We start from the raw sequence: 18,591 nt of genomic DNA, 5'->3' as shown, positions 1-18,591 counted from the left end.
GTTTATACGGAAGTAAAACGAAAGCAGTGGAATATGGCTATGATTCTTTAACATATTTCAATTTCCCAATTAGTTACACATTCATTAAAAAACTGAAACTGAAAAACGTGCCTCACCCAACGACGGTCAAGAATTTAGATACCATTTATGTTCAATAACTTGAATTAGATCTATTAGAAAACAAATGTTAACATAAACTTCATTAAACGATCTTTTGAAGAAAACGGTTTCCTTATTTTGTTCTTTTCTATTAGTTTGCATGGGAAAACAGTGGCCGCGTTTTATACTAACTGAATATATTGTTTCTTGATAAACTTATGCTTACATGTATATTAATCGTGATTCAAGATCTGTTGTTCCATGATGCAAAACAAAAGGTTGTATATATAGTATTTCATTTGTACATGTAGTCGTTTTCTACTTTGAGAACCATATAAATCCAATTTGAGAAGATCTCGCATTAAAACTTCAGTTAAAACAGAATTGCAACGAAACTACGACGTGACAATCAAAGTTCTCTTTTACATTTTATTAATCCTTATGTTAGTTTCGTTCAACCAAACGCTCAGCTGACTTCATAACCCCCTACGCGCTAAATGTCGGAGTTGAAAGACACAGACGCCATTTTGGATACGCTTCGAATTTTCAAATGTTAATATCTAGAGTTTGAATTTATCAATTTACAAACAAATTATATATTAAGCCTAATTAGAAGGGTTTCTATTAAATATATTAAAATAATTTTAAAATATTGAAAAACAAAAAAGTTAGAAAATTCGACTTTTTAAATTTTCATCTGGAAACAACAGGAAGTACTGACGACGAACGAAAGGTCGCGTCCTGGATAGTGAATATCACGATCTATAATCCCTGAAAGTTTCACATTAATATCTTTTACCGTTCTTGAGATTAACAACGGACAAAATGTCATTTTAAATTCAGAAAAAGGTCTGTAACTTGGCACCGGAAGCAAATTTCCAAAAAATCTCTCGGATAAAATAACTTCAGATCACAACACATTGTTTCTGAGAATTTCGTGAAAATCCACCCAGTAGTCTTCGAGAAATCGCGTGCACAAAATTAGATGGTCAGGAAAATAATAATAGTAAGAAGAAACAATAGAATCGCTATAAGGTCTTCCGTGAAGACGGAAGACCTTAATAACTTTAAAAATTAATAAAAAATTACACAATGTTTTGGTGTACAAAAACGAAGATTGCATGGTAATAAGGAAGCATACAAACTATTCTACCTGGACTAAATCAGTGCTACATTATGACGTCATAGTAGGCAAGATCACGTCGATTTTAGAACACAAGTTTTCGTAATATTGGTATTTAGATATGTATTAAATAGAATTGAATAGAAACGTGTAAACATTAACAAAACTAAAAAAAAATTATCACTTGTTATGATGTTTTTGGCATTTTAATTAAAATCTATTACCGATGACGTCATATGTGTACATCAAGTAACTTGGGCCATGTCGCGTAAAGATAATTTGGCTTAGACAGCATGTACAAAGATACATAAAATGAAGTTTAAAAGCAAATACCGTGATATTTTGTGACATTTATATGGAGTTCAGTTAATTAAACCGGTATGCTAATTTTTTTCATCGATTATATTCTCATTCGAATAAAGTCAGCTACATACGTATCCCGGTCGGTCGTTCCTCTGTCATTCGTGAAAAAAAATAATGCAACAGAACAACAGTAAGCTGGATATTTCAAAACAAAATATTTGAACAGATGGAAAACTTGCCTTCTATAATACTTTGAAAGTGCTGCAAGAATCTCAGGTTAAGCATTGTTTTATGAAAATATCGGTTCATATGTATAAAATCCATCGGGTAAAAAATTTGATATCATTTGAGCCAACACGGCCGTCCAAAACATCAGAGATGGGATCAGGTTCAACAGAGGAATAAGCATCCCCTGGAAATTGTATATGAAAAGATATGTAAATTTGCAGTCATATTTTTACTTGATATTCTCAAGCGATAATGTGAATAAGCAAAGCATTAAACAAAATCGAAATACCCCCTGTAATACCTGAATGATTCATAAACAATTACCAGAGCATTCCTCGATTCCAATAATTTTAGCAATTCTTTTTCCATCGGTGTAATTTAAAATATATTTTTTTTAAATTGTTTATTTTGTTTCTACTTAAAATCAATACTGAACTAAGTAACAAAAGACACACTTCTTTTTTTAACTTGAAGCTCGGAAATCGTGTTGTCCAACGATGTGTCAATTCAACAATACAATAGGTTATGCTCGAACGCACATGGTTCAGGAATAATTTTCTACTTAAAAAGTCCTTCGACCAAGCTTGTTAAAGAAAACAGTGCAAAAATGTTTAGTTGGTAAGCGTCCAGGACTTTTCAAAAGTAAAAGTCGAACGACTACAGAGATGCTAACGTCGCTTGGTCAAAAAAAATGTCTCTGAACATTTTTCTTATGCATCCGTTCACCATGTGTCGACTTTTAAACCGATCTCAGACCACTTGACATGTTACTGATCTTCAGTGCTCAAGACGTCCACAAAAAAAAGACGGCTAGGCAAGATCATTTTACTGTTTCGAGGTCGAGATGTATCCATTTCATGGCTAAATCTAAAGTTGCAGACGAATTTCGCCGTGAAACTGGACTTACGTTATGTGGACAAAGTGTAATAATCCAGCTAGGTTTAGCTAATCTAAAACCTCTCACATTAGTACCACTGACTCAACGTCATTGATAATCCCGCTACGCATGGGCAATGGCCGTCTGTACACCACAGGACAAACAAGATGTCCTTCATATCAGAATGATGTTGAGATCTTTGATTGACTTGCAAATTGCCAGATTTATACCAGTTGAACTCGTTAAGGACATTCCTGGTCATCGTTTAAGACAACGACATAACGTCAACAACGTAGCGGAGCTGACCTTTGCCCTGCAGCACGAGTGGAACCAGATCACCATGCTTGAGATATACAACCTTATAAGGAGAATGAAGCGCCGCTTTGGTTTTTGTTATTGTTATGGCTGCAATTGGAGGCCTTACACAATATTGAAATTAAATCTGACTTTTCAAACCCGTATCAGCGATCAGTTTCACAATATATCTTATAAAACAGCACACAATTGTCGATAAGATTTGCCTTTGATCCGGACATAAGTTATCATGATTATCGGTAAGCCATAACTATCTTAAAATTTTTATGGTTTCCAAATAATGTAAAAAGTGTTTTGTAGTATATTTCTTTTACACGAAGTCTTTATATATAACTTTGTGTCTTTGATTTGTAGTCTATTTAAATGTGTATGTTGTTTTGCTCATTCATAAGAATTTAAAACTGTATCCTGATTTTTTTTTTTATATGCAATCTTTAAAAAAATGATATTTTGAATGAAAATTAATTTAGCCTATTTATTTTATTTTATAACAAATTGCCCATTTATACCAAATTCTTCAGTTACTCAGCTTATCAACTTGCATGGGTGCTACGTGTAGCTACCAGCAGCTTGAGTTTACAAAACCCGTCGGGTGGCAATTAATACACTAAAAGTATCTAGAATTTAGTTACATACAAATTAATTTTAAACATGCAAGTTTTATATCTGATGAAGGTCCTTAGATTCTTATCGAAAAAATGATGTTGGAATCGACCTAATTTCGAACGAATATTTTCAAAATAGAACTCAAATATTGAAGAGAAATGTTATTATTGCTTGTTAACTCTTAATGCCAGAAAAATTACATTTTTTAGTGCAGAAGGGTCATATAATTGACTTTGCGAAATAATTTGATTTTTTTTTTGTGACCATTCATTATGAAAAGGCGGTTTTTTTTTTTTTTTTTTTTATTGATCATGATTCATTTTGAGAAAAAAAAATGCAAGAAAATCTCTTTTAAAAATGATTTATTTGTAAGACGTTGCGTCGTTGCAAAAAGGTAATATTAAATGCTTCGTGGTGCCAAAGGAAGAGCATTGACCTTTATTTTCATTTTGATCTTAATTAAACTATGTGTGTAAATTCTTACATAACAGGATTAATATTCAACTTTCTTAATACAATGATCGTTTTTATTTCAAATCTCCTGTATCATCAATCATAATTTGATAAAATGTTTTCGTAGCAGCCATTCTATTACTCTTAATATAGATTGTTTACAATGCATTTCAATAAGATACATGTCAATGTCTTAATTGGAAATTGACAACATTCAAAGCAATTGATTCTAAGAAACTTCATTAATTCTAAGGAGTTGAATAGGTCGCCCATTAACCCTTACCTAAATATCACGATCTTTAAGCAGTGTTTGCGCTTTATAGACTAGAGTAACTGTTAACCAACTTTTATTCGTGACGACTATGACCGAAAATTGAAGCATTTTCTTTTACGTACATCATATAGAGCATAATCTCTGATCCAAAATATGCAGTTTACGCAATGAAATATCTATTTCTGAGGATTAAAAATCATGTTTTAATTTTCAGACCGTGGGCTGTGCTCATATTTTTATTCCTTGCTGAAAGTAGTCAAATACGCATGTTTTCTACAAAAATTCAAGAACAATGCAGTATCTAAAAGCCTGTTTTCAAATACTTTGATTCTCAAAAAAGAAATTTTATTGTAGAAAATGAAAGCACTACGTCTCTACTTTATTTTGATATATGAAATGGGAAAGAGGGCGATAGTTTATTAATTGATATATAGGACAGGGCCATTTCATGCGTAAAGTGAACCTAGCTCTTTACTATGGTGTCAACATTGGAACTTTGATTTACTATGGTGAAAACTTTGGATATTTAGTTTACTGTAGCAAACTATAGTATTTTTTGTTAGAGACTGATCGAAATGAATAGTTTATTACATGTCTCAAAATTATTAACAATTACCCTCCTCTTAAGGTCATTGGCAAGACAAGGTTTAATGCATAGTTTTTTTTCATTTATAAAAACAGTCATTGAGAGTGATAAACACTTTTCAACAATATCTGTATTCTGACTTTTTTCTCTTTTTTTTTGGTGTAAAACAGAGCTTGTCTGTTACAGACTTCACCCTCATTTGCACAATCATACTTACCTATAAATGACAGTAGGTACATGTATACTTATACTTGTTAATATGTACTCTACTGCCCATGTCTAGATTTCTTGCTTGGCTGTCCCACCGTCACAGTATCTTCCTAATCTGGTTGACTGAAACTACTTAAAATTGCAATGCTGTTAAAAGCAGTTCAAATAACATAAATTAATTATTTTGACACGTGACGTCATAACGCTCGAGCATAGGAAGGCCCCGGAGAAGAATAATAGAATATTTTAAAATGTCTAGCAAATATATCTTTCCCTATCCCTTCAAAGCCACGCAACTATTCTTGTATCCTTTTCTGTACTCTACCTTGCATATAAACCGACAGCGAAACATATTTAATAAATTTATCTGAAAACTAGCCTTGATTTTAAGGTAGCTAAGGACACCTGACCCCCAAAAAACCTGTCAATAGATTTTGTTGAAATTTTCACACGGCGTAAAGGGATGTGTAATGAACACTTAGTCGAAATATGAACATGGCATTGTGGGTAAATTACGGAACCAGGGGGTAATGAGTTACCTCCCCTTTCCAACCACTCCAAAAATTATAATACAAGATAATTATTACCCATAAAAAATTTATTGTGCAATATGCATTCAATATTAAAAATTATTTTTAAACAATATTGATACTATTAACTTATTTTAACAATGGATTGTCTGAACATATATAAATTAAGAGAATAATCCATGTAGAACATTTGAAATTCGACAAATTTGGCCATTTTCATGCACACAAATTTGACACTTTTTAAATTCTAAAAAAAAATCTGTCCAATAGAATTTTTATTTTTCATCATTATATGATAGATCTGTCAAATACTATTCTTCACTCAAAAAATCTTGGTCACATTGAGGGCTAATAAAGGTACCAGATGATCCACAACTACCCCCCCCCCTCTTTGTTTCACATCGTAAAGGTAAGAATAATGATTTAAGTGGCTATTCAAAAAATACATAGCAAATTAGGGAAAAACTTAAGAAATAAATCAGAAGTAAAAATCAAATGCTAATAAATGACTAAAGAAAATATTTTTATGAAATTAGAAATAGTATTTATAATACACTGAAGATGTAGAGTAATAGCTTGAAGAGTTACCTCTCCTCTCCCCTCACAATAAAACATGTAATTAAACCAGTATTGAAATAATCCATAAAAAATTCCTCAACAAAATTAAAATATGAATTTATATTTCAACAATACTTGAACAAAAATGCAATTAAAAAAAGAACACATTTAAAAATTCTTCAATATGATCCATTTTGATTAATTTCATGCAATCAAATTCTATGATTTCTTATAGATTTCTAAAAAATATATAATTGTATGACAAAAATGTCCAATACTATTTCTCAGTCAGATATCCCAGCTGCATTAAGAGGTAATTAACTATTAAGTTACAGAATGGTCTAATACACCCCCCTCCTTTTATGCATCTGATATTGTTTTCATTGCAATGTCAAAAATCCCTCTGATTATTTACATGTCAAATGCATTCTACTTTGTCAAAAAATACATTTTGGTCATACAGAATAAAGAAATCCATCTGACATAGCACTGTAAAATTCACAACTTTCTATTTCATAGAATAATAAGAATATCATTGAAGAAATATGATCAGTACTCTTTCAAATTGATCAAAAGTCATTTTATTCCATGAACAGGTAGGATAATAACATTTAATAGGCCATTCCAAGTCTTTTTTCTGTTTGGCATCCAATTGCACCTTGGTTTTTGACACCTACATGTATCAGAAAATCAAACAAAATCAGAACCCCTACACTTGATTATTTTTGTTGAAATCTTTTGAGTTCTGTCAATTTCTCAAATATGTACAATAAATATGTCATAGGTGGTGTACTTTAGGCATTTATTATTTTGATTTTGCTGAAGTTAGGTTTTTGATTGAAGGTTGGACGCTAAACAGAGAAAAAAAAAACTTAAAATGGGCTTAGTCTAAAACCGTCCTTGACCTGAGACATAAAATGACATAAACTATACCTAAAAATTAAAAACAAAATGACAATGCTGCACTGGGACATAACACTTGATGCAGGACATTTTATATAAAAAGTTAAAAAAAAAATTCTACATGAATATCTGGAGCAGCTTATTAACAAGCCTGAAAAACACTCACAGCGTAGATTATGCATGATAGAGAATATCTGTTGATTGGCCTATTACTGAACCCGACATCACAAGTCGACATTAAATTATGCATACATTTTTTTTAAAAAGAATAATCTACACTCTACAGCAGTGTAATACTGCACCTGACATATACAAAACATAACATAGTGCAATAAACATGAAAGGGTGCATGTGGAGTGATCTATTTAATACCACACTAGACATAAAACAGGGTAGATTAAATATGAAAAATGGGAAAAAAAATCTATATGTGGAGTGATTAGTTTCCACTTTAAATGTAACACTCAATCAAGAGATACATGTTCCTGGTAATATAAAGCTGATAAAGAAAAGTAGTCTATTGACTATGTTAGTTTATTTTCAACAAGCGATTCTTGTCCTGCTCTTTTTTGGAAGGGATGGAAAGTCATTTTGCCGTCGAGCTGCAGTAGTTGAATCATCATCAGCATGAATGGTCTAGACTTCACATTCATATATCTTGTACTCTGTACTGATGAATCTATCTGTAATTTATAAAATTTAACAAATACAATATTATCTGCAGTCGACGTCAAAATATATTTCCCACGATGTCTATATCCTATACCGTAAATCTGGAAATTTTTGCGTCGATTTTATTTTGCGAATTCGAGTCAAAATGCTGTTGATTAATTTTTACGTTTCAAAATTTTGCGAATGACCACTGCTTTTTTTTTTACATTTTCTTATTGGTAATTTATTTTAAAGAAAAATATTTTTGCGAATGCAATGAACTCGCAAATTTGCTAAAAATTTATCTACAGCAAAAATTTCCAGATTTACGGTATATAGAATTTTGGTGAAAAACATGTATATGTAACAGGAAAACAGAAAATGTATGGATGGACAGGGAGTCAAACCTGAGACCCCTGCATCACTAGTCATGTGCTATATCGAATGAGCTACCCTGGACAATATATATCCATGGCCCAAACCATTACATATTACATACCTGTATGTATAACTTGCAAAAGTTTACACCTCATACCGGTAAATTGCCAATTTTCTACACTTATTAAATTTGGCATAGCAAAATCTAAATGATGACTTAACCATTATCACTATTATGCTGACAGCAAGATCCCCTGGTCTGCTATCCAGCATCAAAAATGCAATTCAACTGGTCCTGTTTAGCATTCTTCATCTCTGACTAGCTATCCAACAACACTCTTTGGCCTGGTTCCACAATTAACAGAGGTCAACATCTTTATTTCGTCAAAGTAGCAAAACCAAATAGGTGAAGTGTTACATTACATGTACGGGTGCTGAGACCATATACTACATGTATGGGTTGGTGGTCCTATACCAGAAAGTACCATCTTGGTGGCTGAAAAAAAAATAGATCAAATAAATATACATATATATCAGCAAATCCAAAATTTAATTATATTAGTTGATTGGCAAATCACTTTTTAACCAGAAAATCTAACATTAAATTAAAATGCCCCACTGCCTGGCCAAAATTCTAACTATACAGCAGCAGTAATATAAAGATTTGTCAATTTCATCAGACCAGCAAACAACATGTAAACAGTTTCAATGTTTACCATACTGACACAGTTTTTACCAGTGAAGAAAAACAAAAATAATCTGTCAATGGTTCGACACTAAAGGTAGCCCGCTGGCCCGCGACAACTGAATATTGAGTTCGGACTACTAAACATGCCTTTAAACTTGCCCTGCAGGGCCCGGCGCTACTGTAAATTTTACCATACACTCACTCAGAGCAACAAAAATAATTATAATTTACACAAAATGTACCTGATTATTGATAAATTAATTTAATTTTCAAACATGTTTTATCCTTAAAGTTATTTTTGTAAGTGAAAATGTAAATTTTAAAGGTGATTCGAAAGACCCTTAATGATTATATAAGTGGAATTTTTTGAATAGAAAAATGTCTTAGGTACAGTCTGACAAAAATTAGGGCCCCAGTGAATTTGGAATTAAAAATAAATTATCTGTCCTTCACTGCAAACACATAATCTGACATCCATAAAATTTGCCCCCCCCCCCCGTTCCCACCCCCATCAAATGAATGACAGTTCCTTTATTACATTCTCTGAATTTACTAATACTAGGGTGAAGTTTAACAGTTTAATACTGAATTAAAATATGGCTATTATTATGAAAGTATGTCATGTAAATATCTATATGACTTACCAAGAGCTACTTTTGAGTTGATATCAACAGTGATCATAAGCCTCTCTATCGTATTCCTTTCGGGGCCGGGATTTCCCGTGGAAAGTGTCGGTAAATCCATAAATAGTACAGTACTATCAGTCCCATTTACAATAACATGTAGGCCTAATGTATTGATACAATAAAGTACCGAGTCACCATCGCTTTCAAAGTTTTTGCCTTTATCACTGTGACTGAGAGCATATAAACTGATTTGTCAAGTTCTTCATCTCAACAAATCTTCGTACCTCTTTCGATTTCATCCATTGTCATATCATGATTCAGATTGAGATTCAAACCAGCTGCGTCGTCTGCTTTGGAATAGGGGGTGCTAGTCGGTCGTTTGCGATACACAGATATTTTAGTTCATAAAAAGGTTTTATTGTTTTCTGTTTCTTAAGATGTTATATTCTCTCATTCGCTCTAATTTACTTGATCTACCTTTACGACTGAGCTTTTCTATAACGTTTTCCGTGTACTTTTCTCGGAGCACGTTGTTTACAACATTTCTGCAGTCCGCCATATTGAACTATGCGCATTTCCGGAATAAGCCAACCGAAAAATTCTAAACTTAGAATTCACATGCAATATCACGTGATCGCTATCCGTAGCTACGTGAAATGAACTTTTTAAAATCCTTGACGACATGGGTATTACACGCAGGTGGGAGTTTCATCCCAAATCTGATATAATCATTAACTATGCTGCTCGAAAACTTGAACATACATATTCTACCTGGTACAGTGTTTTATGCATAATAATTTAGCAACAAACGTAACATAGAAGGTAACACAAACCTAAGAATATCAACGATTTTCTCCCGATTGTCTTTCTGCGTTTCAGATGTCCATCTGTCGGCTGCTGCGTGTTGTGGCACGATCAAGAGAGATTATTAGTACAAAACAAACATGCTGTGTTTGACTCTCAGATTTATAAACCGATTCAATATATTAACATTTAATCCTATTATGGTGCATTATTACAGTGCTTGTCATTTATAAAATACAAGTTTATGAAAAATTACTCATAGCTCATATTATTTTGCTATGACCTGAAATAATGTAGGTTCTGCTAGCTTTATTTGACATGATATGTAGGAATGATTGTTTTACAGTGATTGTTTTGTGCCAATTTTACAGTCATTGAACATTCAGATAATGTATTTAATCTTGGATAAAGTTGAATATATTTGTCCAGTTATTTTTCCCTTTCATGAATTTAAACTTAATGTAGTTTAACTGATTATCATGCATTTTTATCAAATTGTTGTCATTTTATCAATTCGATTGTCAGTCTATCAGCTGTCTATCAGGTAGTCGAGTCGTCTTGTGTATCAGCTAGGAGTTTTTATTAATGGCTCAGTGTGTATTGATTAGATATGTGTTTAAAATCCTTTTATTAGTCATTTAGTCATACAGTCATATAGTCATACAGGTATGTCACTATTCAATATGCATCTGTACACAGTTCAGTATTGAGTAATACTTGTTGTGTTTACTTTATCTTTGTAACTATATTTTTTCATTTGTTTACAACCTTTTACCACTTGTGTCAACACAAAAACAAAGATCTACCACATCCCTTGTGGGTTTTTTTTTTTTTTTGGACTGTGTTTGACCAGATTTTATCTGACTGTGTTTGGACCGTTAAAATTTCTCACTTTCATCGCAAAGTTCCCCCGTCCAGCCATCAGTACAACCAACAGAACAAGATCCATTGTCATGATTACAAATCATATCTTTACATGTGTTGCAAGTTTTGTTGCACTTGTATCCATATTTTCCTTGCGAACATTCTAAAAGTAAATAAAAACGTTATTTTTTTTAAATAAGGAAAAGTGTAACAAAGTTGTTTTTTCTGTTATCTTGCATTCCCTTGCCGTTTTACCTATCTGCATAATTAAGCTGTTATATAAATGCAGAACAATTTTATATACTTTTTCCACAGGTAGATCCTGATCGACGTCACATCCGGCTAAACACGCACAATTAAATATGTTAAAATGTTACACCGAAACATTCTGTTTTTAAATAAAAACGCCCAAAGTTTCCAACGAAGTTTATTTTGTATTCCCGTGTAACACTTTACACACAGGACCCGACTGAGTAACTAATTGAACACACAAATTCTACGCTAAATATTAAGAACTGAACAACCTACAGACTGTCAATCGCTGCTAAATTAACCTGTTAACTCTACTAAATTAACCTGTTAACTATGAACACTGTGAATTCTGCATTTTTTCATGGTCAGCACTTCAGACATTCAACCTCATTGAGACTCGGGTGATAAAAGTCAGCAATGATGATACAAAAGCTTAATTTCCCAGCCAAATCTAAATGAGATGTCATGATCTTATCACATAAACAGATCACTGCAGTCTGCAGTTAAGAGCAATTACTACAAATCAACAAGATTAAGATAATATAAATCTAACATTATCTATACAAACAATTTCATACAAAATTTCACTTTACAAACAACAAACATATCTAATGGTGCTTGTCCAGCCGAATGTCTCACAAGCTAATAAAAAGCATATTAACAAATGCAAACAAAAACACTATTAGAAATAAACTTTATAAACAGTTATGTAAATGTATATGAACTAAGCACATTCTGTCTTAATAAGGTAAAGCTTTAGGACAAAAATAGCAAATAGCGGATTCATTTCATTTCTTTCTTTTGTATGGTCACATGAATTTCTTACGTTGTAAACAATTATCTCCCCTGTATCCAGACACACATCCGCTAGGGCAACTTCCGGTAACTCTGTCACAATTTTCTGAATTCAAACAGTTACCACTACACGACTGGGAACAATTATATCCATACCATCCCGTCGGACATGGCTCTGAAAATTGTATTTAGGTTAGAAGAAACTTAGAACATATTGATTTTTTTTCATGCGGATCACATTAATACTAGATGATTGATAATATTCAGATAAAGGTTTTCAAATGCTCTATATAAATATTGTAGGTAATATAATTCGATTCTCACTGAAATTACTTAACATCACACGATTTGTTACTTAAATAAAATTCAAAAAAGGGTAAATATGGAATGAAAATAATTACCTTCTCTTTTTTATATGGCTTTTGATAATTATCAATTTCAACTCAAAAAATAAATAAATAACAAAATCATACGACAATATTCTCCCGAAAAGCCTGGTTTACAGTCCTTACAGCGCCCGTAGTGTCCTCCAGACTGACACTTTACACATCCGTAAACAATATGACAAATATCACAGTGCTTTCCGCATTCCGTGCAGTTTTCACCATACTGATTCACATCACAACCTCAAAAATAGATAAAAAGGAACAAAATATCATTCAAAATACCTTCAATAAAAAGATTTTACATGTATACCATTTTCATTACCTTGATCTGATGTATAATTGGGTAAGATATACAACATGCTTCTGAATACGTAATCACAAAGAATTTACTTGTGTTCTTCCAAAGAAAAAACGTGGCGTAATTTGATCAAAAAAGTATTTAATTATCATTTTTCTTATTGGTGCTACTGTTTCCATTACCATACACTTCCACTTCACATATCTCCAAGAAGGCCTGCCCTCTGTCCATAGGACTCTGTGTATTTGTATAAAACCGTAGATGTTTAGCTCTTATAGGACATTCCACTATAGATGGCATGGAAATAAGCTCATTGACAGGAGTTCTATCTTGGTAACACGTTCTCCAACCATCGTAATAATGTTGTAGATGGTAGCCATGTAACCGTATGGTATTTTCAAGTTGTCTCGTATCTGTGATTATAGGATATTTACATGTCAAGTAAAAGTGTCTGCAAGGAGAACACCTCATTTAAGGTATTACGAAACACCAATGAAATATGTTTTATCTTATTTCTTATAAGTACGCTATAAATAAAGAATATTAAAAATAATTATCTTTGTATGGAAATAAATAGCATTTGACAGGTTTTTACCATATTCTCCAAAATAAGTAAGTAAGTAAATGGTTTATTGTAGTGACATGTGTTATGTACAATTACAACAGCTGTCAACAAATATACATTTAATAGGAATTTAAACACCCGGCCCATCAGGCCTATATGTCACTTTAACAATATAGCATTCAGTAAGGATACAGAGATATTACGCATTGTGTTTACTGTAAACAATAGACTGTCTGTAAGTATATTTTCCGATCTGCCTTAGGAGATTTACTATAAGAAATTTTGTTTTGTCTAAATAAAAAATATCAGAGAATTCTAAATATTGGTCATTCAAGAGCCTACATTTTAATACATGTGAATTTCCAATTCCTATTTTTAGGTATGTTCTATTTCTTTTCTTTTTGCAATATACCGGTATCAATATAATTTATCGAAACCTAGTAACAGAAAGGTTGTATTTATAAAAAAAAAAAAGTTACACAAATTTGTAATAGATTGAACGGTGATTTTGAAAAAAATACATATTTCAAAATGCAATGTCTGATTTCAAAATCTTCTTACAGTGGACTGATAGGGCATATTTCGACTATGTCGGGGAAAATGTGTGGTTGAATTTCTTACAAATTACGTATAAAAATATATTTTGTATCATTGAACAAAATAACAAAGTTTCAGAAAAATTAATGTAATGAAAATGTTGGCCTATCTATTGTGTACTATCTTAAAGGTACTTGGACACAGATTTGAAGTCAATATTTACTCATTTTTTCTGTATAATATCACGGATTATATATTTTAATAGCATTTCACACAAAAATTAATTAAAAATCTTATTTCATTTAAAAGTTATTAAAACTTTACATTTTTTGGCGGGTTTGATTGACACATCCTTGCACTTTCACAAATTTTAACTTTATTCTTAATCCTTAGGAAAAGTGGCAATTTTGATGTGTTTTAATGAGAAATATTAAAACTTTTATCAAGAAAAATAATTTTATTCAGAGTAGAAATGTTAGAAAGCAAAACACCTTCACAAGTATCGTCATTCCGAACTAAGAGATGCGTACAGAGTTAAGCAAATCGAGCACACTCGTGTTATGTACACAGTTTTTGTAAACAGGGCTCGAGTTCTGTTATTGTTTATATTTAGAATTCACCGGGTGCGTTCAATCGTCACAGTCTGCTTACCACAACTGCACGGACTGACAATATATTGTGTGTTTGTTTTGCTTTCGAACGTGTCTACTCTGAATTTTCTGGATTATAGTATTAATATTTTTTATTTATACAAAAGGAGATTGCCACTTTTCCTAAGGATTAAAAATAAAATTAAATTTGTGAGAGTGCAAGGATATGTCAATCAAACCCGCCGAAAAATTTGAAATTTCTATATCTTTTAGACGAAATAAGATTTTTAATTAATTTTTGTGTGAAATGCTATTAAAATATATAAGTCGTTATATTATAGAGAAAATAATAACTTCAAATCTGTGTCCAAGTACCTTTAAAGACATGTATTTTCCTGAAGGACTCGTTTACTTATTAACCAAATATAAAGGAACTCTTTAATTTACAAACTTACTTATTTACTAACCACTACGAACAGTAAAATTTCATAGACCCTGCTAACTAAACAGTTCGCTGTCCAAGTTATAAGATTATTCCTATCATAAATTTACTATTTTTTCTCAAACCAAGAAAACGTGATTAATTTACTCAGGTATTAACACATCAAATTATTAAGTGATAGCATCATCCGAACAGTCCTTTCTTTAGGGTTAATTAATTTACATATTGAAAAAGTTAAACATTAAATAAAAAGCGGGTTCGGGTTTATCCAAAGAGTTGAAAATGGTTTATATTTACAATGTTTTCCGAACCAATGTTCAACATTTCAGCAATTTGAATATATTAAAATAAAATAACGAAAACTGTTCTTTCTTTCATCACAGCATGCTAATTCGTACATGTCTGTCCATTATGTAATTTTCCCATTTCTAAAACATGAACTCAAGCTCAAGCGTAAAACGTTTTTAACGTTGAATGCATGTTTCCATCATAATAAATGGAAATAAAAGGACACTTTTGAGATTTTTTCTTTGAGGGTTTTGCAATTTTCCATAACCGTTGGTCTGTCAAATAACAGAAGAATTCACCTTTTTCAATCTTCGATATTTGATTGATATGTGTTCGAAATTTATTGAGAAAACTTGAAATGATAGAAGGACTGATAAGGCACAAAAACAAAGCACGGCGACTAGCTCGAAAGGAAAATATTTACATTTTCAATTTTTTTTTATTTGAAAACTGTCAAACTATTCCACGTCTAAAACGGTTGTGAATGCCTTTTATTCATTTAGAAACTTTCACTAGTGATCCATGGTACATGTATCTTAAAGTACCAGCTTAAAAATCTGAAACACCATATTTAAATGTTATGAAATCATTTCCGTATCAAAATATCTATAATCTGTAAGGCATCTATACTACAACTGAATCCAAACTAAATACTCACGGTCATTACGGTACCAAAATTTGAAGTATTTTTCATTGAAAACTTTCTCAAGGTCAATTCGTAGCCATGCTTCTTGTTTCCCCATTCCTGTATGCGAACACGATCCACTTCGCAATGAAAGCAGGGAAGGATTCCCGTCTATTGCCCTGGATGCTGTATAATTGTTATATGTAGAACTCTGGCTGGCTTCTGTTTCACCTGGAATAACTAGTTGTCCTGGTTGTAAAAATAAAGTCATTATTATATAAAGTAAACAACGAAACCCTGAACTAGAAACCTTGATTTAGATCGACACGTTATGAAATATGTTAAATAGGGCACTTCATAAATTGTATACATTTTTCTTACAAATTGTGAATGTGTTCGTTTGTTAAAAAAGGATGTTTTCCGGAAGATTCGGAAAAAAATCATTTTTATTTATGCATTTCAGCAAACTAATTATTTAAGTAAATAAGTCATTTCTGGTATAAATGTACATACATTACATTTTGTAAATTCAAACTAATACATTCAACTGTGTTGGAGTTGTGTGTGCCAGGACACATGTTCTATTGCACACCGTTTAATGTACTTACTATATCCGTAGCAAGCATGAATCGATGTGGCCATGTAAATCATCAAAATATTTCGATATCTCATCTTTCTTTTCAGATCATTGAAATGTACCTGAAAATATTCAAGTCTTAAGGTTCATTGATACTCTGATGAGAGAGAGATAACTCTTGGTGACATAAATGTCTATTATTCCTCGATAGGTTTGCGAAGAAGGAGTGTCTTCTTTGTCAAATTTTGCCCTGCAAGCTATGCTAGAGTTGTTTGTATTTTACATAACAGACACATTTCTTCTGGAAAATTCTGAAGGTTCAAGCAACATTTTATATAAGTGAGCAGAGGGTTCATGACCTTTAAGAATAATTATGTTGAATGTTGACATACCAGGCTATCTTTTTATTTTTATAATTTTCTATTTACAACTGTAGCAGTACATGTATTTGTTTGCATTTCAAAAGAGATATGTTATTGTTTTGATGGAATGAAAATGCCAAAGGAATATTACGGTTACCAGAGAAAGACATGTTCACATGTAAGGAAGCTTGAAGGTTTCTACAATTGATGAATTATATTTTTGTACATTGTCTTACTTTTCATTGTCTTTTCAACACATAATTTTCATTTATATCTCTAATGTAGCTGGGTATTTTCACATAATTTATACAATTTTATACATCCTTGCTCTTGACAAACCACTTAATTACAACAGAAAATTAACAAATTAGGATCGCCTGAATTTACAAACCTTCAACAAGGAAGGTCTTAATCAATATGCAAAAAAAGTTCAGCGGAAATTAGCTCAAGCACGCACGACTTCGGGTTTTATTTTTTCCGTGGTGGATCTTCATTAAATTGTTATACTACACGTCCCCATTTGTATCGTGTAAACAGACTGTTTAGCTTATTGACTGTTCAATATGTCCATGCTTCATAAACTATGAAATTACTTTGTCTTCAATAAAAGTTAGATTTCTTTGTTCTCGGTGGTATAGAAGAGTCAAGACAACTTTAGTGTACAACTTTTATACCATAGTACAATGTCTATTTATCAACCCTCGATCTAGTTTTTTGTTTTGGACCAAAAAGAAAGACCGCAAGGAAATATGTGATTTTACAATATATGAAACAGGCATACATCAAATGATCTTTGGCGTTTCGTATTACATATGAGTATCATAAACAATTCAAAAAAATTCTCAACTCATTTGCTGCGTGATTGCTTCTATGCCAAAATTTGCTTACTAAATCAAGATTAGTTATCAACAATTTTAATCAGTGAAATTTGGTATTTAATATTCCTCTTATTAAAAAACAAAATAAGAATATAATATCAATTGTTAAGTATTTACGTAAGCTGAAACTCATTAAATTTAATTTTTCTACAAGATGAAATATATCAATGATCGATGAATAAACAGAGAATGAAATAATCCATGCAATCATTCAACCCAGATATATTTTAATCGAATATAAAGATGAGTGAAATTAATCGAAGATAAAGAGAAGTGAAAATATAAAATGAAAAAAATGGGGATTTTTATTTATTTGAGATTAAGAAATAAATAATAATCGTCAACCTTATGCAGTATACTCAATGCTTACCTGGAGTTTAAATACGTATTTTCATCGTGGGAAAACTCGGGCGTGTGGAGAAATGGGTTGATAATTAGGAATTAATGTCAGATTTAATTCTATCAAAAATGATTGTTATCTCGGAAATTTTCACATCTTTAATGTTAGGTCACCAGCAAAATTATTTCCTTAAAACAACTCTTATTGTACACACGAGTACTCAGAAATTGTTATTAAAAGGATGCTTGAGTTTCTCATTGACACCATTTATGTAGGCTTCGGAGACCAAGTTTTAACCTGTTGGAATTTAATTGGGCACTTATCGTCCTCTTTATAAACTGACCCGTTTTAATATTCTTATGAAGCAGAATTTATTCAAACACTTCTACATAAGAAGAGTAAAACACTAGCTGTGGACTTCCATTCGACATTACATATATCGACCATGTTTTGTCAATTAACAATACTTACTTTCATTCGTTTGTCGACTAGATATATCCACTTTACTCGGTATGTTAAGATGTCCATTTTCTTATATATCCCATTGAAACAACAGATTCTAGTTCATGATTCATATTTG

General features: G+C 31.8%; 1 protein-coding gene across 1 annotated transcript; it reads right to left on the bottom strand.

Moving 5' to 3' along the window:
* Positions 1–11,033: 11,033 nt before the first annotated feature.
* LOC134228817 (laminin subunit alpha-2-like) lies at positions 11,034–18,128 on the bottom strand. The gene is made up of 7 exons (XM_062710524.1): positions 18,057–18,128; positions 16,463–16,569; positions 15,888–16,103; positions 12,990–13,220; positions 12,597–12,749; positions 12,155–12,298; positions 11,034–11,239 (listed from the first exon to the last, which is right to left on the bottom strand). Exons 2-7 carry the CDS (start codon positions 16,524–16,526, stop codon positions 11,091–11,093), a joined length of 957 nt encoding a protein of 318 aa, XP_062566508.1. The 5' UTR covers positions 16,527–16,569; positions 18,057–18,128; the 3' UTR covers positions 11,034–11,090.
* Between the last annotated feature and the right edge of the window lie 463 nt (positions 18,129–18,591).

The sequence above is a fragment of the Saccostrea cucullata genome, unplaced genomic scaffold (assembly GCF_032062105.1).
Source record: "Saccostrea cucullata isolate Sc308-1 unplaced genomic scaffold, CSIRO_AGI_Scuc_v1 ctg566, whole genome shotgun sequence".
Taxonomy (NCBI): domain Eukaryota; kingdom Metazoa; phylum Mollusca; class Bivalvia; order Ostreida; family Ostreidae; genus Saccostrea; species Saccostrea cuccullata.
Note: the sequence above shows the minus strand (reverse complement) of the source record. Positions and strands in the feature narration are given on the sequence as shown.